The sequence below is a fragment of the Quercus suber genome, unplaced genomic scaffold (genome assembly GCF_002906115.3).
Source record: "Quercus suber isolate HL8 unplaced genomic scaffold, Cork oak 2.0 scaffold_371, whole genome shotgun sequence".
NCBI lineage: Eukaryota > Viridiplantae > Streptophyta > Magnoliopsida > Fagales > Fagaceae > Quercus > Quercus suber.
This window is the reverse complement of record NW_027069823.1, coordinates 629,791-655,197: the sequence shown is the minus strand read 5'-3', so window position 1 is coordinate 655,197 and position 25,407 is coordinate 629,791. Positions and strand designations below refer to the sequence as shown.

General features: G+C 36.8%; 2 protein-coding genes, 1 long non-coding RNA gene and 1 pseudogene across 3 annotated transcripts; all 4 read left to right on the top strand.

Annotated features, from left to right (window-relative positions):
• Positions 1-1,057: 1,057 nt before the first annotated feature.
• Positions 1,058-6,599, top strand: LOC136061992 (1-aminocyclopropane-1-carboxylate oxidase homolog 1-like; annotated as a pseudogene).
• A 5,668-nt stretch (positions 6,600-12,267) lies between these two features.
• Positions 12,268-14,148, top strand: LOC136061991 (extensin-like). Its single transcript, XM_065760526.1, has 3 exons — positions 12,268-12,318; positions 12,490-12,553; positions 13,205-14,148. Exons 1-3 carry the CDS (start codon positions 12,268-12,270, stop codon positions 14,146-14,148), a joined length of 1,059 nt encoding a protein of 352 aa, XP_065616598.1.
• A 355-nt stretch (positions 14,149-14,503) lies between these two features.
• LOC111988228 (protein BREAST CANCER SUSCEPTIBILITY 2 homolog B) lies at positions 14,504-15,896 on the top strand. The gene is made up of 5 exons (XM_065760539.1): positions 14,504-14,601; positions 14,699-14,749; positions 14,840-14,915; positions 15,029-15,140; positions 15,219-15,896. Exons 1-5 carry the CDS (start codon positions 14,527-14,529, stop codon positions 15,292-15,294), a joined length of 390 nt encoding a protein of 129 aa, XP_065616611.1. The 5' UTR covers positions 14,504-14,526; the 3' UTR covers positions 15,295-15,896.
• Positions 15,897-16,728: 832 nt separating this feature from the next.
• Positions 16,729-19,322, top strand: LOC136061997 (uncharacterized). Its single transcript, XR_010623846.1, has 2 exons — positions 16,729-17,314; positions 18,572-19,322. It is a non-coding gene; the product is annotated as an uncharacterized LOC136061997 (long non-coding RNA).
• The last annotated feature ends 6,085 nt before the right edge of the window (positions 19,323-25,407 follow it).

The window sequence follows — 25,407 nt, the reverse complement described above, 5'->3', positions numbered from 1 at the left end:
ATACGGTTTTGGGAAGGTGTTAGAGGACCATGCACATATTTGGGACAATATGCTTGTTTTCTCTCCATTTCGGAGAGACAAATTTTGTGTGGGCCCAGGTAAAAAATTCTTGGGCCCCACCCAAAAATTTTATTTCCCTCCCCCTCCCCCTTCTTACCAAACAACACACAAACCAATTTTCTTTCCTATTTTCTTTCATTATTTTCCAGCCACCTTATTCCACTTCCAACCAAACATACCCTAAGACTTCATTTGGTTGGAGGAATGAAAAATTAGGGGGGGCGGGGGGACAAAAAATGGTGGGCGTGGAAAATTAAGGGGATAAAAAAAATTTAGTTTTCTCTCATGTGTGTGTTAGTTAGGAGATGGAAAAGTGAAAGAATATAAATCTTTTTTGTTTGGTTGAGAAGAAAAATGAGAGAATAGAAAATGTATTTGTATAAATGTACGCTCTTGTTTGTATAAGAAAAAAAACTCCAATGTTTAACATGGAGGGAGTTGGGTGCATATGGGTAAATTCTCATCTAAGCCCCCTCTTTAAACCTCTACAGTTCCGAATTAAATCCTGCAAATAGAGATTAGAGTTTTTGCAGAAAACCATTACAGATGGAAGAAATAACATGGTGTTAAGAGAAATTAAAAAGGAACTTAATAACCTATTGGAAGAGGAAGAAATAGTGTGGAGATAGAAGTCCCGTATTGGATGGCATAAGGAATGTGATCATAACACATGTTATTTTCATGCAATGGCTAGCCAAAGAAGAAGAAGAAATACAACCCACCAACTTAGGGATTAATAAGGTTGAAAAATCAGTAGACTGAATGGGCCAAGCTATGACAACAATTTTGTGACTCGAAAAGAAAAAGAACTATCAAGGGAGACTGGCGTAAACCGGCCAAGGACTCTCTGATGACTAAGTCAGTTCTCTCTTTTTGTAGAATAGTTATGGAGAATGGATAAGTGGTAAAAACCTTACCTTAGATTGTTGAGAATGGATCCATTTTTTAGAGATCTTGGAGTGGGTCTACTTGTGTGGTTCCACTAACATCATGGGAAATGCATGGATTTCGTGGAGTGTTGCATGAGAGACAGGTGGACTTAGCAAAATATGGGAGAGAACTTCGAGGAATTCATCCCATCTTTAGGAAATTGCAATTTAATTACCTGTATTGAGCAATCAGAATGTTTAATATTTTTCTAAGTGTTTATACTTGTCTATACCTCAAGCCAGAATAAACGAGTATATTGGATTGTCAAGTGCCCATCCTTTGTAGTTTCTATAATTTCCCCTTTAGGGTTCATCTTGGGTGTTGGTGAGTTTAGACAATCCTTATGGACGAACTGGACTTTGTACATCACCATTAGAGATCATATAGGTTTATGGCATTCCAAGGCAGATGATAGTGCACATATTCTTAAAGCATTAAATTATGGTCATTTTCCTAATGAGTTTAACCACACACACATTGTTTTAATTCCAAAAACAAAAAATGGGGACCTGATCCAATAGTTTAGGCCAATTAGTCTCTGCAATGTGATTTACAAGCTAATGTCCAAATGTATCGCTAGTAGATCAAAACAAGCCCTTTCCCATATCATCTCTGTTAACCAAAACTCTTTCACTCCTAAACACCTCATCATGCATGATGTTTTAATAGCTGTAGAAACTCTTCATTATTTGAACTACAAATATAGATGTCAGAAGGGTAATATTGCTCTAAAACTTGAAATGAGTAAAACTTATGACAGGATAGAGTAGAATTTTCTTAAAAAAATAATGATGACTTTAGGCTTTCATGAAAGATGGGTCCATTTTATTAAGAAATGTATTAAGTCACTTATTCAGTAATGATCAATGGAGAGACTAATTAAAGGTGATATTATTCCATCAAGGGGAAGGAGATTCTTTATCACCTTACCTCTTTCTTTTATGTGTAGAACGTCTTTCATCTATGTGGAGAGCAGTTGAGGTAAATGGTAGTCTCCATGGCCTATCCATTTGCTTAAGAGGCCCAAATTTGTCTCCCATATTCTTTGCAGATAAAAGTCTCATGTTTTGCAATGACACTACGGAGGATTGCACAAATTTGAAAAATATCATGGCACAGTATGAACAAGCAGCGGGATAAAAGGTCAACTAGAACAAATTTACCATTTAACTTCAGCAAAAACTGTGAGGATGGCACCAAAGAGGCTCTAAAGAATTTCCTAGGGGTTAATTTAGCTCGGGAGGATGATAAGTATTTGGTACTACCTCTAGTTATGGGTAAGACTAAAAATAAAGCCTTTCAAGACATTAAGGAGCGAGTTTGGAAAAGGATTCAAGGTTGGAGGGCTGTCTCATGGTTCAACAGAAGGTGGCTTAATAAGGAAGGTTATCTGGGCCATTCCAAGTCCAAATAAATTGAATTTTATTTTGTGTGGAGGCTTTGTCGCAACATCCTGCCTATACTAATGCGAAGGGGAATTTAAACCCAGCCATGGTGTCCATGTTGCAAGCTATATGAAGATAGTAAGATTCATATCTTTTACAAATTTGACTTTGCCAAAGAAGTTTGGTTTGTTATACAGAACCATCTTCAAATAATAATAATAATAATACATGCATAAGTAGAGAATGGGTGGTTTGTTAAATGCTTTCTCATTTTATATGCGTATACTACTTTCTTTTGATTTCAAACAACAGATCTTTATTTAATGAACTTCGAAGTATACAATATTTTGAATGGGTGGAAATCCCTCTAACCAAATGAGAGGGCCCTTACTTGTTTGTGCATGCTTAGCTAACCAAATAGGGTGTTGTGGTTTGTAACTGTGGAACGGTTGTTTTGCGTACTCTGACCTTATGAGTTCAAAACCTCTACTGAATCTTCTCCAAGTTTTGGCACTGTACAGAGCATTCGTCTTTTTCTGGGAAGCAAGATTTTGGAAGGTGCTGATTGACTGTGAACAGGGCCGGCTGGATAGGTAAAGCAGTTGATGCAACCGCTTAAGGCCCCAAATAAAAAAAGGCCCTCACTTGCAAAAAAAAAAAAATTATATATATAATATATTTATCTATATATTTTAATTTAAAAAATTTTTAAGCACGTTTATTAGTCAATAAAATGCATTAAAAAGGTCCCATTGTATCCTAAAATGCAAAACATTAAAAAGGAAAAACTAAAAATAGACAAACTTCAGCTAACAAAATTAAATTGCAGGAGACAAATTTATTAACTCATCCTTGAAATATGCTAAAATCAAAATTAATAACAAATAAATTTATTAATAATACAACGTAATTGTCTTGAAATATGCTAAATTAGAAATTATAAATTTCAAAAACAAAAGAAAAACCTCTCATCTCTTTATTTCTCTGCCTTTCCATCAATATTCTTATGGTCTTACCTTTCTTTTCTTCATCTTCACCTTGATTCTTGACCTTTTTCCATAAACTCAATCAGTTTTGCTTGAAATTTCTCTTTGTTGAGTCCAGGCTCCAGCGTACCAGTCTACAGTCACAGGTATTCTTCTTTAGTCTCCCCTTCTTTCTCTGTCTTTCCGAAAATGAAGACTCATAGTCTTCTTCTTTTTTCTTTTTTCTTTTTTTATGAGGAACAAGACTCATAGTCTTCTAGACTTCTATTTATTTCACTTAAATTATATATATATATATATATATTTGTTTGTTTCACACTTTCATTGCTGCACTGCACAATTGTTTGAGGGGATGGGACATGTTTTTTGCAGCTATGATAGCTTTTCTGTTTTGCCTCTCTTTGGACCTCTGCCATGATAATTGATAGGACACATTTTTTCTTTAAAACTTAGCTATAGGATGACAGGAGTAGTGGAGTAGCTGACGATTTCTCACTTTTTTTTTTTTTTTAATCTGACACTTTATCTATCATTATAAATTATTTTATCAATTAATAATTTGATGTGTATCATGTCAACTCATTTATATTATAGTGACACTAATTTATTAAATCATACATTAAATTAATTTTTATTTGTGCAGGTTTAAACTTTAAATTGGTCACGGCTTTAAGGTCTACTATGTCACAAGAAAAATTAAGTGAATTAACTATATTATCAATTGAAAAATAAATGTTAGAGGAACTTAAATACAAAAACTTAATTAGTCATTTTGCATCTCAAAATGCAAGAAAAATAAATTTTAAATAAAAAAATTCAATATATATATATATATATATTATTTGATTAATATTTAATTATAAAAAAGCCTCATTTAAAATTTTCGCCTAAGGCAAAAAATAAATTTTAAATAAAAAAATTCAATATATATATATATATATATTATTTGATTAATATTTAATTATAAAAAAGCCTCATTTAAAATTTTCGCCTAAGGCCCCAAAAGTTGTTGAGCCGGCCCTGCATGCAGAGGCTGTTGACAGAGTCCGGCGGGCAGCAGAGGAAGTGGGGTTGTTCCAGGTGGTGAATCATGGGATAGGTGAGAGAGTGTTGGAGGAGATGTTGGAGGCGGCGCGTGGGTTTCATGAGCTGCCGAGGGAGGAGAAAGCTGAGTACTACAGTAGGGATCAGCGGACGAGTAAGGTGAATTATGATAGTAACTTTGATTTGTACAAGTCCAAGTTCGCTAATTGGAGGGACACTCTGTTTTGTGTGATGAGTCCTCACCATCAACCTCTTGACCCTAAAGAATTGCCTCCGCTCTGCAGGTCTTCTTCTTCTTATTCTTACTATAGGGAAGTGTGGCTACCAGTGAAGTGGCTTTTATATATATGAGAGATAGTTATACTTTCCTATAAATAAATAAAATAAAATAAGAAGAAGATAGTTATACATTACATATATCTTATATACTATACAGATAGAAAGACACAGAATCTTTATTTTTATTTTTTTATTTTTATTTTATACACGAAAGAATCTTTAGGTTGTATTGATCAATAATCTTTAGGTATGGTCTCTCTTGTTTCATTTTCTCAATAGAAATAATTAATTCTTACACAAGTTATTATCAGTACTTTTTTTTTTGCGCTGATTTTTTCTTTTTCTAGTAAGATTCCTGGCAATGTTAATCTTTGAAGTTGAATATAAGAACATAATAAGTCTAATAACACTTGTAAGGGGAAATAAATACATAGTCTGACTTAATATAACTATATAAGAATATAAGTCTATGAGTTTGGACTAAATTTTATTATATAAGAAAGGAAAATTCTCTATGCATAACTTTCACTCACATATATATGCTTATCCAATACTCATAGATAGGTCCTACTTCCAAGTGTTTAATCACAAAGAACGTGGTTTTTTTAGGAATGGGAAACAGGCAGCCCTTTGCGTTCATGCCTTGCCAAGTAGTGGGGGTTTGCTAATTCTGTTTGTGTCTAGTAATCTCCCTTATTGCGTAATCTGTGCCATCAGGAGAGATATTGCTGAGTAATTTTGTGTTTGGCAATTAAAAAAAAAAAAAAAAAAAAGATGTGTGGGCTTATACCTAATCAACGTAATGCGTGTTCTTGCTTCCAGCTAGTAGGATTATGTTCAAACTATGATATTATTTGGGGTGACATATTGCAAATCATTACCCTTTACGGGAGAAATGTGCTTAGATTAGTGAGCCAAAAAATAAAAATGGACGAAATTAACGTGGATAGATTGTTAATGTTATGTAAGGTTTCCTTTTTGAAAGCTTTGTCTTGTTGGAATAAATCCCAGTTTGCTAACATGCTCACTTTTCTTATTTGCAGGGATATAAGTATTGAATATTCTAAGCAAGTCCATAAATTGGGGATTACTTTGTTTGAATTGCTATCTGAAGCATCAAACCTGACCACCTTAAATGCCTGGAATGTGAAAAGGAGCATGTTCTTCTCAGTCACTACTATCCAGCATGCCCTGAGCCCGAACTGACAATGGGCACAACCAGACACTCGGATCCGGATTTTCTGACCATCTTGCTTCAAGATCATCTTTGCCCGGTGCTCTAGTTGTAAATATTGGTGATCTTCTACGGACAAGATTTTGATATATCTTAATTAACTTCATTCTTCGCTTTGCATCCAGGCTGTGTCTCTGGGCTGCATAGCGTTGAGTAATTAAAGAAATTCTGAAGTTCATATAATTTCATTATCCAGCTGCCGCAAGAATTATTTCTGTCATACTATCTAACATGCATTCTCATTCTTCATTCTTCTATCTTCTTCAATCTTCAATCTTCATCTACATGTTTAGCTCTCATTAAACAATTCTAAGCTTCAGGTGGCTACAAATGATCTCTTCTAGTCTGTATTGTTGCATTATTAATTACATTTGGAAGTTGCCTCTCAATAGTTTTAAGTATTGTTCTATTGTGTTCTTGCAGCTCATATCTAATGACAGATTTAAAAGCGTAGAGCATCAGGTGCTGGCAAGCCATGTTGGACCAAGACTATCTGTTGGACGCTTTTTCACTCATTTTTTTTATCCATCAACAACGATTTATGGCCCTATCAAGGAATTGTTGTCAGAGGAACATCCACCTATATACAGGGAAACCTCAGTGCAGGATTTCATTGCTTACTACCATGGGAAAGGACTTGATGGCAACTCTGCTCTAACACATCTCAAGTTGCAAAGGTAACAAGGAAATTAATAAGAGAACGGGATTTGTGCCTCTTATAAGAACCTATATGTCCTGATTAATTCATATTAAATAATGATGATATTTGCATAATCTACTACACAAATTATTTGTGTATGGTATAAGATGCCCATGTTTTACTGCATGCTCTCGGGAATATGCACGTTACCTAGATTGTTATTTTATGCCTACTTGCGTTAAAGCATGAAATAAATCAACACCATTTTGTAAATTGTAAAACCTGTTGTGCTTATTACTCAGAAGTCAGTATGGATTGGCCTGCATAATTATCATGATAAAATGCACGAGGTGACTGAGAGGGGAGGCTCTTTTTTTCTCTCTCTAAAAACATTGTTGGTGTGTATTTTTTAATGTCAAGTAAAAAAAAAAAAAATTAATTATAATTTAGCCACTTAATGTGATGGGTAAGTAATGCATTAGACATGTCAACCAATTCTGTGAGTGAGATAACAGTAATAGTAGTGTTAAAAGAGTCGGGGCTAAATCGACAAAAGTGAATTTCCAAATGACCAAAACGAATTCAACCCAATTTCTAAGGACAAAGAAAAATCAGAATATCACAAACAATAAATCGAGTTTTTTTTTTTTTAAATCATTATAGCAGCAAGTTACACCCCCACGAAAAATTACCTATACCCGCTCCATGAAAGAAGCCTAGGAGATATTTTCAGTTCAATCTCCGATCTTCCTCCACCCGAAAAGAAAATAAATAGAGTGAATATTATATTAAAATTAGATGTATAAATTTGTTGCGTGTCACTGGAAAACACAGGATGATCAGTTTGATCACCTTGTCTTTGTTCCCTTATTTCTTGGCCTATCCCAAAGAGCAAATGGAAATCTTGAATCACGCGATTTAAAAAATAAAATTAGATCTGTATTTTTTTTTTTTTTTTTTTTAATTCAGAGCTAGGTAGCCATAACTAACACAGATGTGTACAAGGCATCATGGTTTTGAAACTCAGACCGTTTAATGAACCGAGAAAGAAAGAGGTTCAAGATTTTTGAGGTCAGATCAAGATTCAACTGAGGTCAAACCGCAACGTGTCATTTAATTTTTTAATATTTTTGATACTTAAATTGGTTTTATATTTATTAATTTTTCATTCCTGACCAACAAGATGTTCGAGACTCAATGGTCTACATGCTGGAGATGTTATTTCACTCGGTGAGAGTAGATTCAAGTCCTGCCGTTGATTCCCAATTTACCCCATCAGACCGATTAGTTCGGTCTGGTCTAGGTTTAAAAACAATGCAATCACACAAGAGCTTTAAGATTGTTTTACTACTCTGTAAACACTATAAGAAATGTAGAAATCGTTCTCTATGTAGTGGGTACCAACAATAATGAGCATAGTGAGGTAGAGTAACGGTTCAAGCTATTACTTCATAACTCCTGGATATTACTTTTGATGATATATATAAAGGGACATGCCCAGTTTGGATGTCCTATATTCCTCGCAATTTCTAACAACAAAGAATCAAGAATGGATAAAAAAATAAAAAAGTTTCTCTGGAGAAAAACTTTTCAAACTTCTTATATATATAAATTCACATACACGGCTATTGTAGCTATAGGCCATTTTGTACGCACTGATGTATGTTATGCTACAAATTCCTTTTTCTAAAATGTTGACTGAAAGAGTTTTGAAGCGTGCAGGACATTTCACAAGGAATTGGGAATCACAACAAAAGACCAACGGACACCCTTTCTAAATAACTGTAATACGGTAATTATTTTGTTAGCTGGCCGGTTACGAAAGAATATATAATATTAGCATCTCGAGTTTACAAAACTCGAGATTTGATATAGATCTCGAGTTTTTAAAACTCGTTTTTGTTGTTTTGCAATTACTGACCTGGACAAAGTTTTCCACGTGGATAGCACGTGGATAGCAAGTTTTAAAAACTCGCTTTATAAACTCTTGAGTTTTTAAAACTCGCTTTCTATTTAAAATTTACAAACTTTTTTAACCTCTTAAAACGGCACTCTCACTCTCTCAGACTCCACTCTCCCCTCTCTCACTCTAAAATTTCAAACCCTCTCAAACTCCACCACTCTAAAATTTCAAACTCTCTCAGACTCCACTCTCTCATTCTAAAATTTCAAACTCACTCACTCGCAGTCCCAAATCACCCTGTGCTCTTAGTCTCCACGGGCTCTCTTCTGCGTTGTTTGTTGTCTTCGTTCATCTCGCTTTCTTCGTTCTTCCTTTGTTCGTTCTTCAGCTCACTTGCTAGGTAAAAGTTCTCCGTTCCTCTTTTGCGGAATTTATTTTATAGATTTGGGCTTTTTGCATGGTGGGTTACACATTGTTGCTGCTGTTGTTTTTGTTTCTGGGTTGTGGATTTACTTGGGTTTTCAGTTGCTTTTGATACATGCCTATTTGGGTTTTGTTTGAAATTGCTTTATATTTGTAGACATAGATGTCATTGAAATCAGAATTTCGTTTTGGTGGGATTGAGAATAAATGGATTAAGGAGTTTTCTTTATTTTGTTTGTCATTCAAGAATCAAGATTGTGTTTATGGGCTTTTAATAAAAATTCAAATTTTAATTTTCTGTAGTGATAAAAAGCTGAATGGGTATTCCTTGCTATTTGTGTTGTTGGATGGCCATATAGGAATAAGAAAAAGGTGAAATGAGAGGATATTTTGTGTATAGTTCGTATAATGTCTTGAATTCCTTAGCAAGACAAAGAATTTGAGTAATGTTGATAATACCAACCGGTCCTGAATTAGGAAGTATAATTGTAACTAAGGCCATAGAAATAAAAGTTCCATCATGCTCGGAAAACTCTGCATAACTTATTAACAAAGAGTCAAATTTTTTTTATAAGGACCATTACATATTGCTATTATGAATATTCGTTTACATTTCACAAAAAATATGACAAGTCTGGTAATTAATGCTATTCATGACAAAATTTATATTGGGAAGAGCAATACCCTTGTGGTATTCCTCTCCTTTAAACTCACTTTCTTTAGATGTTTTTTGTAACTCTTAGTGGCTGATCTAGGATGTCCTCTCACAATTGATACTTGCAAATTCATTGAAAGTTGTTACACAAACAAGTTATTCCCTCCATTCTATCCCAGAATGTCTACTAACAAAAATTATCTTTCAGAGATAAAAGGCTAGCGTGCTTGCCATAGCGTGCTTGCCATAACCCTTGACCCAAAGCTCTAGCTTAGGTGGTAAGAATTCAATCTATTAGTTGAAATGCCAACATCATTGAACATATTATATACTACGTAGTATAATTTGTGCGTTACACATTGTGCTTGTGTCAAGTAGATGCCCCATCCTTATGCCATGTGAATAGTTTTTTTACCTCATTATTTTTCAGACTTTTGATTATTGTACAACAAGCTTTTACCATGTGACTCACTATAAGTATTGTTAGAATTATTAAGATAGTTTGCTCTAGGTGAAATCCTATTGCTAAAGGCAGGCACTACTCCAATTAAAATTTTGTTGCCAAAAGTTTCAAACATTTCAGGCGTGTGTTGAAAATTCGCATCCATATCATTTCTCATCTCATATTGTGCTAAATACTACAATACAACATATTGAGGCTATAATATGCCTCATTTCAATCCTATGCTATACAGGATTGACACACTTTAAGATCCAAGACTTAAAACATGATAGGATGTCAAGAACAAACCCGATGTCTTTTTTCCCAGCTCAAATAGCCAAAATCTTAACTTCCTTGTATCATTAATTTTAATGGATATGTTGGTCTTCCTAGTGTGATGAAACCCATACGCCAGTCTGCTACCTATAAATATTATCAGGGTGGGTGGATGCTAACAATAATACTATATGCAATTGAAAAAATAGCCACTGGATTTTCAAGTGAGCTACAAATGCATCATAATAGTAAGGCTTGAGTATAAACATCTTAGATAACCCAATCAAACCCCATCTTCTAGCAGAAACATTTAACATTGTTTTTGTTTTTAATTTTAAATAAAGGCTATACCCAGTATCTTTTTAGTCGAACAATTAGTGTGGGCTTTGTGGGCTTTAATTTTTAGACTTCAGGTATTAGTGAGGATGTGGTTGTTTGTACTAGCCCATATTTGTTTAGGGGGGAGGGGGTGGTTTACACAATATCCTTATTAAAATTAAATTCATATTTTTTTATATGTTGGAAAAATGTTGGTTCTCACTCATAGTCAGCCAAGAGGCTTGGATATTAGAAAAACTAGTGTTATAATTTCAGCACATTTATTATGATTCCATCTCACAGTTACTAGAACAATTGCACTAATTAATTGTTTGGAAGATAAGATGTTCTCCGGCTAGAAGTTTAAGCTTGTCAAGTTGGTTTAAATCATTGAAGAACTTAAACTCTCTTTGTGGATCTTTGTCATGCTCAATTGAATAAGCTAGTGACCCTATTGAATCTATACATGCTTCAATTTTAGATGAATTATATCTATTATTTTCTTTGCCCTTCCTTTGCCCTCACACTATTAATGATCTCACAGTAGCACTCTTTGCAGTATGGAGCCTTGGATTGATGAGGGGTCACAGATCTTGCAGCCTGGTCCTAGTGATGAGTCATTGTTGACGCGACAACGACATCATCGATCACATGCCATTTGGAATGGCGAGGTGAAATGTCTAATTCTAACAACTGCTTTAATTTTTACGTTATTTTTGACTTTTAGTTAGCAAGTTCTTTCAAAATTGTATTTGTAGTTCTAATAACTGCTATAATTTTTATTGATTTTGTAGGACTCGGGCCCACTTACGTGCCGTGGTCGCACTAAGGAGATGGCAAACATTCAAATGCGAGATAATCGGGTGATTGACATTATCAAGTTGCTAAGGCTTGAAGGATTGTTTAGGGCCCCTTCCAGAGAGATAGATAATTGTCTTATAACGGCCCTAGTTGAGCGATGGCGGCCAGAGACTCATACGTTCCATCTTCTACATGGTGAGATGTCGATCACCCTACAAGATGTGGAGGTCATTTTTGGACTTCCTATAGACGGTGAGGTCTTGGTTGGGCCGACTAATGTGTTAGATGGAACTTGGAGCACTCTTTGCATGGAGTTGCTTGGTTTTACTCCGGCGAATGACAACAAAACTTTGGTGGGGCAAAGACTTCTTATCAGCCGCCTTCTTGAGGCCATTGCAACGCCACTGCCTCATGACGCAACGGAGATTCAGGTACACAAGTATGCCCGGTGTTATATTTTAGCACTACTAGGGGATAAGTTTTTTATGGACAAGTCGGGAGATAGGGTGCATCTGATGTTTTTGGAGCAACTGCGGAACTTGCGTGATCCACCACAATATAGTTGGGGCAGTGGTTGCTTGGCCTGGTTGTATCGAGAGTTGTGTCGGGCAAGTGAAAAAAGGGCATCGCAGATTGGTGGGGCGTGCACCTTGATCCAGTATTGGGCATGGGCAAGGTTGCCATTCTTGTGCCCGAGGATAGAGCCTACACCTGGATGTGATTATGGCCCGTGGTCGTATGCTCCACTTGCCGTTAAGTAAGTATTTTTTTGATATTTAGTGTGTTATGCAATGTACTCTTCTTAGTAACTAAGGAGCTACTTATCTTATGTTATTCGCTCGTAACTGTAGGTGGGTGCGGGTGCCAGGCTCGAAGAGTAGGCCATCCGGGATGGCCTTAGTCGTCTATCGTGAGCAATTAGTTACAATGCAGCTAAACCAGGTAATAATATTCAAAAATTTTGTTTGGTTATGTTAATTTTCCTTAAGAATACGATTGCTTCATACTTTAACATATTTTCCGTTTTAATTTTTGTTTTTCCTTGTATCTATGTATTCTCCCTTGTTTCACATTTTAAGATGCTATGATAATTGTTTTTTGTTTCTATTGTAGATTGTGTGGCAGCCATACGAGGCACACTTCGCCCACCTTCCTGACTTCTGCGCTGCAGGGAGGGGTACGTGGACAGCAAGGGTGCCGCTTGTGTGTTATTGCATAATGGAGATGCACCACCCAGATCGTGTCCTTTGACAGTTTGGGTTGGCGCAAGAGCGGCCTGACGGTGTTGTGTATGATGAAAGGCTGCACAGAATAGACTTACGTGGGAAGGTGGAAAAGAATTGGAGGCAAGAGCATGAACCGTATATCATTTCATGGAATAGTCGAGAACAACGACTTTGCCATGCACCTCCTCAGACTGGTGAGATGGCCTGCAATCATGACTATTACCAATGGTACGGTCCGGTCACTCTAAAGTATGTCGACCGCAACAGCGCTAAATTACATCAGCTGGTAATGTGTTCTAATTATATTTCCTAGCTTGCTTTGTTTTTTCTTTAGTACATGTACGAACGTAGGATCAATTGATTTCTTCTTTGAACAAATTTGGTTTGATCTGACTGACATCCAATTAAAAAGAGTTTCTGTTGCATATAGTATCATAATAAAACTTTCAGTTCTTAGTTTAGATGAGTATTTAAGTAGATTAATACATTCTATATTATGCATTTTATAATTGTTACATAAATGTGGAAAATTCTGATTGTACTAATTCTTTCTCTGTTTCAAATTGAAAGTCATTTAGCGTTGTTGAATTGGGTTCTGGTAGGCAGCCGAGAACACAACCATATCCGGCGCATCCTATATACTGTGGCTGGGCTTGGTGGTGATCCTGCAGCCACTGGGCAGGCAAACAACCGTACTGAGACTAAATCAGCAACTACTGCAGTCCCAAGCACAAGTGCAGCACCCGTAACTACACCGACCCGTGCTCGGCGTGATATTGCAAGCCCAAGCACAAGCGTTGCTAGGGGCCGTGGTCGGCTTGCTACAGCAAGCCCAAGCACAAGCACAACAAAGGGCCGTGGTTGGCCTGCTACAGCAAGCCCAAGCCCAATTACAGCTAGAGGCCGTGGTCGGCCTGCTATAGCAAGCCCAAGCACAAGTGCAGCTACGGGCCGTGGTCAGCGTGCAACAACCCCTCGGGTTGTAAGTAGTCATGAGATACCTGCACCCATCCTGCACGCATCTCCCCACCCTGAGGTCCCTCCACCCATTATAGATGTATCTCCCCAGACCGAGGTCCTTCCACCCATCCCAAATGCATCTCCTCAGTCCGAGGTCCCTCCACCCATGGTAGATGCATCTCCTCAGCTCGAGGTCCCTTCACCCACCCCACCTTCACAGCCCAGTTTCGATCTTGATATCCATTCTCAGTTGAACCCTCCATTGCACCCCGAGACACCCTCATACCCACCCACCAGCTCTAGTGCACCCACTTTGCCCATAGACCCACCCCATACTGAACCCATGACAATGATCCCCACTCCTGGCCTCTACACAGAGCATCATTACCCACCTACCTCATCCTCATCCGACCCTGTAGGACCTCCGGTTGGGACTGACACTCCACAGCTAGATACTGATGTACCAGACGAGAATCCCCCTCCTCAGCCTTCACCCCCACGAGGTAGACCACAACGTGCTAGAAGAGCTCCCATTTGTGGGACAGGTGGACATAAAATAGGACACAAACCCAACTCTATGGTATGATAACATTAATTTTCCTGTATATGCCTATTTTGCAGTTCACTTTATTATTTACAATTACACCGAATATTGATTGTATGCATCTAATGTCTTTGCAACATGACGATGAGCCTAAGGATGATGCCCCGCAGCCTCCTCCCCTGCCCAAACATAACACGAGGGTTAAAAAACGCAAAATTGGTGAACCTTGAAAAAGAGGTTTGTTAAAAATGCATGCATCAAATTACTTTGTCTTATGGATGGTGCATGTGAGATATATGTCATAGAAAATTCTCAAATGTCAAAGTTTTTGTATGTTGAATTCAATTGCTTTGTTTTTGAATTTGCTTTATTTACTGCTTCATGACATCAGGTAATATCACCTTGGCTCACAGGTATGCAATGGATGCTGTACTGGATGTACCACTGTCAAAGCTGCTTGCTGCCGGAAAACTGTTTGTGGGGCAGAAACTTCGGGTAAGATGTTCATTTGTCTGTTTTTTTTCCTGCCTTCCTTTGATTAGAAGATTTCCTCTAGAATGCGCTTCCTTACAGTTTATTTTTCCCTGTGAAGATCTGGGGAGCAGGATTATGTGGCTGGCTTGGGCCTGTTTCACCCCTTGAGGTTCTTTCTGGTTTATTTTTTGTTGTTGAACTGTTGGAAATGTTTACCTTATCTTTACAGGCTTGTCTGAGGCTTTTGCTTCAATTTCAGGTGTCCAGGACAGTTAGTCTGCTATTGCACATGAATGGCACATATAGAGCTCATTGGGCTGATCGGCTGGGATTCTGTGAGCATTGTTTGGGTTTAAATTTTTGTTTATGTCCAGTCTTATATGGCATAAGACATATGCAAATTTTCTTCTTGCCTTCTAATGCATGGTCCTCAAATCTATATCCCTAGGTAAAGTTGTTGGTTCTCCTTTAGCATTTAGGTGCATTAAGAGTAACGCTGGTCTAGTCCCTCAGACTATAGTTGGAGTCACACGAATATATCCTGTCCTCTACAAGGAGAGGTAATTTGAAAATGATATAGTTTAAAGTTCTCTTCAGTACATTCTGAATGATAAATTGTTCCTTTTGCTTTCATCTAGGTTAAGTAATGGCGGGTCTATTGTCAGATCGGAGAGGATGGAGTGTAGAATGGTGCAAGTATATGATCAGAGGTGACTTTATTCTTCCATAAGAAGACAAATTTAAATGGTTTAGTTTCTTGAAAATATTCATTTATAGTGTTTACTTGATCTATAAGTAGATGTCTGTGTAGCCTATTCAAAATTTTAAATATTTATTCACTCTAGTAGTTCTGTGATTTTTTGTCATTGAACTTTGTTCAAAAATCATGCCTGTCATACTTTTTCTGATCATCCAGAGTCTAAAGCATATTGTTGCAGTTGGTCTTGCTAGAAAGCTTGGATAGGGATATGGCAAATGGATACAATACGTAAAGATCTTAATGATACAAAAGGAGAATTCTCACTTATACAGAATACGTGAGTTACAGCAAAGAAAAAGATATATAGACTATAGAACCTATGCAATGAATATACGGATATACATATAACAATGAGAAATCAATGGAATATGTCTACATGTGGGGCACACTCCTTAGAGTGATTTGCTCTGTTTGATCTTCCAATATTAGAGGTGCTGGTTGACTTGGTTTCTGCAGTAGCCACTGGGTTTATATATGGAAGAGAGCTTGCTGTCATAATCACAAAATCAGCACTATCATCAATAGGAACTCTTTCCTTAACACAATACAATATAGAAACATTGATACAAAAATCTATTTCAAAGTAGGATGCAGTATAGCAAGGATATGCTAATGAAGTATCATATTTGTATAAGCAAATGTAATCTAATATGATCATATGGGAGCCTACTGTAATTTTTGTGTGGTAATGATTTAGTAAGCTTCTCCAAACAGAAATTATTAGAAACTAGTCTTGATCATCTGGTTAACTACATTAACCCTCTTTTCACAGAAGTTTGCATGAATTTGTGATTATTTGGAGTTAGCAGTTGCTATGATCTATGGTCTTGAGTCATTGGTTTGCATATGAAAGAAGTGATTTGTGTGTTACTGTAATGAAGATAAAATGGGACTTGTGCATCCCCGGATAATGACCAAAATAAAAATGGTGGCTTAGATCAAAGGCTCGTTAAAAGCCTTTTGATTTAATGTATGTAGTTTATATGGCAAGCTGTAACGCTTTGCCTTTGCTCGTTAAAAGCCTTGTTGCTTATTTCTTTTGGTGTCAAATAATCATAGTATGTTTTCTCTTTATATCATATTGAAGAGTCCTTTGTTAGGACAGGTTTGATGAATACCTCACCTAAAACGAGAGGAGCTTGTTTAGTACATTTTTTAATTTGGACCGTTAGTTACATCAACTAATTGAGAAATGTGATTGATTTAGATTATGTTTGTATTTGTTCACATGGCAGATCTGCTTTTCACATAAGATTGATATTTACTTCTTTTATATGAATGTCAAGGTATATTGCAATGCTTCCAAGAAGCCAGTAAAGGCCAGTCAATACGCGGCTCATGCAGGTTTGGAGGCTCTTCCCACCCTCCCCCTCCCTTCCCCATTTTTTTTTATTTCATTTTTAATAATTTTTGTTGGTTAGAAAATTAGTCTTAGTGTTGCTTCGTAGGCTTTATAATTAGCCAAAACATATCCATGCACCGACATGGAATTTGAGAATAGAAGTTATACAAAAAGGGAAAGGGCTGTTGGGCAGTAATTCCTATTTATTGGTTATTGCCTAAATTCTGATTGTCATTGCAATAGTCACAGAGCCATAGATATGTTCTGCATGTGATAAATTGTGTACATGACCCCCAGTTTCACACCTAATTGAGGACCCAGTTTCTTTTAGAACTTAATTAAATGGTTCTGAATTTTAGTGGATCATTGTAGCGGGTTGATATTGAGAAACGTGAAGGAGGGGAGGACAACAGCGGCAAACGTCGCAGCCCGTGCAGCTGTTGGAGGAGATGACATGCTTTCAAAATGGCAACTAATGGCTGAGCAAGCCCGGCAGAAACGTGAAGGAGGGGTGGATACATCTGGTTCTCAACCAAGTAAAGATGTGAGTCGCAAGCCTTTATCAACATCTGGAAGAAAGGGCAACCAAGAAACAGAGAAAAGGGGCAATGCAGCTCCTGTTGCTGCTTCTGGTAAGTGTGTTTTAATTTGATTTCAATTTTGAAAGTTATGTAGCTGGCAATATTCTAAAGTTAATATTAGATTTTATTACCACCAGCCTCGTCCAACAGATCTGGCAAGCAAGATTTTACTTATTTTATTTGATTTTATTATTAGTTTAGTTGATTATTTGTTGGATAAATTTCCTATATACCTTATCTCTGTAATGTATGGCCTAACCTTCTTCTTTGCCAATCTCGGGCCTAATAGCCAATAAATGCAACTTTGTTATGTCTTAGTGATCCACCTCTTGAGCCTTTGCAAATTAATGTCCTTGACTATCTCTTGGGGGTAATGACCTCAGTTTTATGCTATTTTAACTATTTGTTTTTCTGGAAATGAGAAACTGATGACATCAATGGTGCAATGAGACATATGTAAAGATCCATGATGATGTATTCTTTGAAGATGTAGTTAATTCCTTGTGATAATTAAAGTTGTCACTCAAATGTCTAGAAATGATGTTCTTCAAATGGCCTTTTGAAGTTTTTTTTTTAGATATGCAAAAGATGTCACTCAACTTGATTTGCAGAACTGCCATCATTGGAATCGTTTTCTTGAGGTAGAATTTTCTTTCAATGATTGTTACATTTATTAGGACCACTTCAGTTAGTTTGAATTTTTGTTACAACAGTGACCATACTCGTTGTGGCTTTTATAGCTTTTTTCAATAGGCCTTTTCGGTTATCTAAGGTGGCTGACATTGGAATGGAATTTCTTCAAGGCTCTGCTTTATGTTTGAGCTATTTTCTTATTGAGATCTTTGCTTTATGAATTAGTAGAAGATGGTTTAATTGTCAAAACGTACACTAAATCATTAAATTAGCCTAAGTATATTTTCACTAACAACAGAGATATTTCCCCAAACATTACATTTACATCTAAATTCTTGGCTACTTTCATAAAGTAATTTGAACCCAAAGCTTCCACTTTAACAGGGTCTAGAAGTGGTGATTGGTTGGTAGCCTTATCCCTATTTTTTTTGGAGTCTTGGCTACTTCAATATGTAATATTTTACTGTACAGGTTCAAACTCCTTGTTTATAACTTTTTAGGTATCGTCTTTTTTGACCAAAAAATCCAAAAACGTTTTTCTTTGGTTATGATGCAGATGAGAAAGTGCAATATATTGTGTTTTTGAACTCTTTTGACGCTTCTGGGTTGTATTTATAGATTTTGTTTTTGGTTACGTGCCTGTATGTTGTTTTTAATTCTACTTGGCGTTTGCAGATACACTATGACAGTCTTGGCAAGGATGGACTTTTAAGCCATAAGGTCACTGTACTGTTTGTTCCAGATTTGTCTGAATGTCTCCCTTCTTTGGATGCATGGAGAGACCAATGGGCAATGGCTTGCTCACAAGAAGGCTGTTGCAGAGAGAGAGCGCCTACTTTCTTTGAAAAAAGAGGTCTGTAATTATATTGTCTGAAACTTTTTTTGATCAGTTTTACTCATGCTCAAGTTTGTTGCCAAAAGACATCTAATTCACACACTGGCAAAGACAGGTAGTTATGCGCATATGTAGATACATGGATAGATATCTGTCCTGAGATTGAGTGAAGATCAAATTCAGTTGTTGAAAACATTGTTACTCGTGCACTTTGAGTGTGATGGTTGTTGTCAATTCCAATCAACTCAATCCTGAAAGGAAATTTGATACTTTTTGGGTTTTGTCCATATTTTCTATTTTTAATTCCTTGGTTGATATTTTTGTGTTGATTGTCTGGTAGCTAATGTATCTCATGCATCAGGAACTTGTGTAAAGTGCATTGTTAGAGAGCAACACCAGTAGGGGATGACCACATTCTTTACAATAAGCTGGTGCGAATGTCTGTTATTTGAGATCAGAAGGGTCTTCATGTTTTTTTGAAAATGAATTTCAGTATGACATTGCCTTATTATGGCCCTTGAAAGGGGACAGATTCTTACAGGGTTTTGGTTTGGAATTGGATTGTTGTCCTCTGTTTGATTTCCTTTAATGCCGGTCAAAAAATAAAAATGACACATTTGTTAGTACTGCTTTTTATTTTTTAGTCCAAGTGAGAATTTCAATTTACAACTATAAAAAAGTTAGGGATGTGTTCTAACTTCTAACTTTTACCTCCAAAGAAATGTGATTCTTAATCTCATGCCTTAATATAAGGAGGAAAAAGCCATAATGGATTTGGTGATTTATATCCTCAATTCAAGCCACAGCCTTGCAAGTAGCAACAAGTTGCTTCGGCCCTTAGGAAAACGTCTTCTCCTATCAACAAGTTTATAGATTTCTTTGCTAATAACTTTGGCCTTGAAATTAGCTAGAGTAACAAAAAGGAGCAAATATAATGATAAAACTACCATGCATAGTCTACTTATGAAGTCTGTTTTAGAAAAAAAGTTACCAATCGGGAGTATACTTATTAAGTCTGTTTTTAGACATGATCACCATATATATATGCATCATTGCTCCTCGGCAGCGTGCTTCTGTTTGTGGATGCATCAGCACTTGTTAGGCTGATTCAAAAAAGAGGAGAGGGGTGGGAGGGGGGGGGGGGATTGTTTTTCTGGAAATGAGAAACTGATGACATCAATGGTGCAATGAGACATATGTAAAGATCCATGATGATGTATTCTTTGAAGATGTAGTTAATTCCTTGTGATAATTAAAGTTGTCAAATTGATCTATTTGACTTCTAAATAATTACAAATAAAATTGAAAAAATTTTCTTCTAACAGTCAAAAGATTGCCCACTTTTTCTTTTTTCCTTTTTTGAGAACAAAATGCTCATTGTTCTTGTACAGCTTGCGGACTTGACTGGAGAGCTGATGCGGTTGGCAATTGGCCGAATATCAGAAGGTGAACTTCAATTTGCTGAGAAGATATGCAGGTTTGTATGTGATATCTACAGGGAGCTCACTCTTCTTGTGCCACACATGGATGATAGTTATGATATTAAGACAAAGATGGATACAATGCTCCAAAGTGTGATGAAAATAGAGAATGGTAAAGTTTTAACAAATTTCTTGCCTAAAGTTGTAAGCATGACCGATTATATTTCATATATATGTTCATATTCATACTCTAGAGAATTAATAATGGAAGTGACTTAGTAAATAAAAACAAATAGTTAAAGTTTTTAAGACACGAATCTTCATAATGCTGATATGGATTTAGAACAGGGTTCTTGACAGATTCGAAGTTTTGAAAAAAAGTTATCAATCGGGAGTATACTTATGAATTCTGTTTTTAGACATGATCACCATATATATATACATCATTGCTCCTCGGCAGCGTGCTTCTGTGTGTGGATGCATCAGCACTTGTTAGGCTGATTTAAAAAAGAGGAGAGGGGTGGAGGGGGGGTGGCAATCACAGTGCACAAGGCTACTGCTTCTGTGGGGTTTAGGTGAGGTGCACTGCCTATGAATAAGCTTTGAACAAAAAAGGAGCTTTGATTGTGTTTGAGCTCCCAATGTTTGGGAGAGGTTTCTTAAGTTTAGACTTAGGAATGCCAACTACACATTGCTTTCCTTAAAGTTTCTTACAGTGCAGAATGGTGTGATGGTTATGTAGCATGTATGATAAATTACCATGATTTTGTCCCTAAAAAAAAAAAAAAAAAATCAGACTTTATGGGATTGGACCTGTGCCGGATAAAGCTCCTTGGGCTAATCTTTGGACACGTGTTGGTGCATGATTCTGAGGGTATATTCCATGAAAGCTGATCTTTTTTTTTTTTGGTTTAATGAATCATATATGCCCTACCACTAATGGACCCCTCAACCCTCAAGAGTGCGAATAAAGATATAAAATGGTAATCTTTTAGAGTAGTGTTATTGTCCCACACGTAAAACCATAAAGCATTTTTATATCATGCTTTTGATTTTTTTTTTTTTTCTATTAAAATACTTTTTGCCAAAAAACTAATAACCACCACTCAAGGCTTCCGTGTCGTTTCCCACTCAAGGCTTTTGGGAAGAGAGACCATAAGGGTTTTTATTTGGGATGTATTTTTTGGATTGTAAATAAGAATGGGAAACGACTATTTAGCTCTTCAATATACTCTCAAAATCGATTTTTCTTTCAAACCATATTTCTTTTGCCTTACAATAAATGGAGAAACAATATAATATTAGAATATGAAACTTGATAGTAAAATTGGATCAATAGAAGAATAACAAATAATTTAAAATAAATGGATCTATAGAATTATAAAAATAAGGTTTTTCATGATTTTAAGAATAAGCTTTTTCTAATTTTTAAAAATATTATATAATTATGTTATGTCTTTTTCTCTCTATACTCTATAGCACATACATAAACTATAATTATAATTTAATATGGGAAATCAGATTAACTTTTTGTACGTGCCTAAATTTGAAAGGCTAGATAAGCTTCTTATTTTCTTCTCTTTCCTTTTCTTTTATGTTTATTTATTCATTTATTCTTTTTTTTTTAGTGAAACAAATAAGATTCTTCTTGAACAATTTTTTTACAAATAACAAGATAAATAACTTCAGCCAGATGTGCCTTCATGTTCANTCCACTGGGTTATTTTTTTTTTTTTTTTTTTTTTTTTTTTTTTTTTTTTTTTACTTTGGCAAATCCCCTGTTCAGGCAGAAGGGTTCCCCTGATTTGCCCTATTTTTCCCAGTGGAACTCAAGTTTCATAAACTCGAGTTCTACTAGGGAATTTTATTATATTTTTTACTTTGGCAAATCCCCTGTTCAGGCAGAAGGGTTCCCTTGTTTTGCTCTGTTTTTCCCAGTGGAACTCGAGTTTCATAAACTCGAGTTCCACTAGGAAATTTTATTTTTTTTTACACTTTGGCAAATCCCCTGTTCAGGCAAATTGCTCTGTTTTTCCCAGTAGAACTCGAGTTTCATAAACTGAAATGTGTACATGCACCTGCTGAGAAACATAGATAAAGAAGCTGAGAATGTAATCTAACACTCATTGAGAGGCAGAGAAGTTGAGAATGTAAATGCACATAAATTACATCAAAATGCATTATCGCTAGGCACCAAGCTATAGAAATTGTTACGCTCTATTCATAAATATAGTTTTACAATGCAAATGCATTTGCATCACAACAAAAGACATTCTCAATGTATCAACATTCTAAACATGCGTAACCATGCTTAATTTGCAATTCTAACCGTACTACTCAAATCACAATCTTCATAGAGGTACATTGGATAGAGAATTACAAGTACATTCAACAAAAAGTCCAAAAAGTTTACATAGAGCCAATACAATGTAGTTACTTTTCCTAAGATCAAAGGTCTGCATGACAAAAACGTCATCCATGGAAGCATGCCTGAAAAACGTAGAGTAATCACGTTAGGAGACAAGATAGTAAACATTAGGTAAACATCGAATGAACAACAATTATTTAACCAATGCATAACTTTTTGGCATCTACCTACCTACTGTGGAACGTGACCGCTTGTGGAAGCGCCACGGGACTGCGGACATTTTCTGCGGTTATGCCCGGAAGCATGACACAGTCCACATGTCTGCTTAGGTTGACTCTCTATCAAATCTGTGTCCTCCCTCCGCCATTGCCGTTCTCGATCCTTATTCCTCACTCCATCCATCTCATTCCTTATTCTTGACTTCGCTGGTCTCCCTTTGGCCCGTAACAATGCTGGATTAGGCAACCACTTTGGCCCAATGGGATCCCCCCACAATGACTGTGACTTAGGAACCACAAATGCATGCTTATAAGTGTTAAGGGCATTGTTCAAACCATAACATGGGTGAATATATGTGGTCGAATCAATATGCAAATAGTTACATACTCTAATTGCATGTGAACACGGGATTCCTATGTTTTGCCATTTCCCACAACTGCATGTTTTATCCTGTAACCGAACTTCATAATTGTAGTTTCCCCCTCCTGCACTACACGTGTTGAGTTGGGTAACTACTTGAAATATCAGCTCTTCATTGCTAAATGGCTTGAGATAATGTTTCTCAGATTTACGCTTATTTCCTTCCCACGTGGATAAGGCATGTGCACTCCATTTCTTACCCTCTGAGAACTCAAAATGGTATTCTTTGCGCCGGTCGTGGAAATATTGAACAAGTTTGTTCCAAGTGAACTCAACCAACACAGCAATAGGAAGGCCCCGTGCACCTTTCAATACACCATTAAAACACTCTGATATATTGGTTGTCATTGCCCCAAAACGTCTTCCACCATCATGTGACTGGGTCCACATATCCACAGACTCGCTCATTAGGTATGTGTATGGAAGATAATCTTGATTCTTTTCCTTGCCATCCTTCCCCGTCACCTTCTTCTTATTCCTAATGGCCTCAATTTCCACCTACTTAATGGACTCCATTATGGTATCAAATTTAATTGTCTGACTAGCATATCCCGCTTTCAACGCCGTTGACTTTAGAGTTGAGTTCTGAAAATGGGTGTTAAAGTTGCTAGCAATATGTCGAAGACAATATCTATGAAATACCCGTGTTCTTCCATCATCCCTTCTAGGCTAGTTTGCAATGGCGTTTTTGATACCAAGATGTCGGTCAGAAATTATGCAAATGCCTTCGTCAGGTATCACGTGGCCAATCGCTTCTCTTAGGCACTGTAAAAACCACCTCCAACTGGACCCTGACTCACAATCCACAACAGCAAAGGCGAGAGGGAATACCTTGTTGTTAGCGTCGGTTGCCATTGCGACCAACAACTTTCCCTGATATTTACCATACAGATGGGTCCCAACAATACTGATAACCGGCTTGCAGTATTTGAATCCTGATATGCATGGACCGAAAGACCAAAACACATAATGCAACAATACAGTGTCATCTTCATCGGTGGGTGTGACATGATAGAACACTTGGGTAGTCGGGTCCTGATCAATATATGCCATTAGCAACTTTTGCAATCTTTGGTAAGACTCTTCCCAATTCCCAAACATCTTCGCAATCGCCTTTTGTTTCGCATCCCATACCTTGTAGTAAGAAGGCATATGGCCATTATATTTCGTCTCTATCATAGATATGAGATGCTTAACTGGGGTAGTGTAATCCTCACATAACTTCTGATGGATGTCTGATGCAATAAAATTACAATTCATCATTCTACCATCATTTCGCAACCTAATCTGTACACACATATGAGGACCCACATACACGGTGACCATCCATAGTTGGTGGAGATTGGGCTTCATAACTACACAGACATACCACTTGCATGACTCATGCACGCATTTCGCACAAAGTTTTTTCGTCGTTGACCTAGTGTAAGTAAAATGTTTGTTTTCCTTGAGGGCACAATTTGTTAATACGCACTTCACCTCCTCTTTATTGGCAAACGTCAACCCTTTGCACAAATTCATCCCCTCTCTCCAAGTAGACACAAATGGCAACTCAATATGTGAAGGATCAACCATATTTTCCCAAGTATTTGCAGAGAATGACAATGCAGGAGGTTCGTAGGCAGGGATTGTGTTCGCAATGTTTTGGACGCTAATAACATTGTCTGCATAAGGTTCACTACCATCTAATGTCTCGTCGTCATCAATGTCCCTCTCAAAGTCCCCAAAGTCCCCTCTGCCAATCATATCTTCATACTCATCTCTTTCAGCAAAATATTCATCGTTAATGGCAATATTCTCATCAACATAGTCGTCGTCGTCATCATCGTCATCATCATTGTTAATGGCAGTAGTCTCATCAACATAGTCGTCGTCATCATCATCATCATCATCACCATCGGCATGAACATCATCATCCTCTACACGTGTAGAATACTCATATTGAGCATCCGGAACCGTAACTTGTAAGCTTGTGGTTGTTTGTTGGATATCCTCTTGCCAGACTGCACTCAACTCCAACTGTATGTACAACTCAATGTTAGTTACTTCAGCTATTCTCTCCAACTTGTCAAACATGCTCTTTACATATTTGTCTGTTTCTATCGCCATATACTTGTAATTAATCCGATGCTTCAAGATTTCATTTGGCATACGATAAGTAATTTGTATGTTATGCACAGCAGGATTCTCACACAACTCTTCCATGACAACCTTCTTCAATTCATCAAGGGTCTTCAACCTACGATCA

Excerpts from the sequence above, each read along its gene's own strand:
- LOC136061991 (XM_065760526.1), top strand. The coding sequence starts at position 12,268 with ATGGCCTTAGTCGTCTATCGTGAGCAATTAGTTACAATGCAGCTAAAC. Across the intron at positions 12,319-12,489 it reads TTACAATGCAGCTAAACCAG|ATTGTGTGGCAGCCATACGA; the intron begins GTAATAATATTC and ends TTTCTATTGTAG. Across the intron at positions 12,554-13,204 it reads CTTCTGCGCTGCAGGGAGGG|GCAGCCGAGAACACAACCAT; the intron begins GTACGTGGACAG and ends GGGTTCTGGTAG.
- LOC111988228 (XM_065760539.1), top strand. The coding sequence starts at position 14,527 with ATGGATGCTGTACTGGATGTACCACTGTCAAAGCTGCTTGCTGCCGGA. Across the intron at positions 14,750-14,839 it reads GGCCTGTTTCACCCCTTGAG|GTGTCCAGGACAGTTAGTCT; the intron begins GTTCTTTCTGGT and ends CTTCAATTTCAG. Across the intron at positions 14,916-15,028 it reads GGCTGATCGGCTGGGATTCT|GTAAAGTTGTTGGTTCTCCT; the intron begins GTGAGCATTGTT and ends CTATATCCCTAG.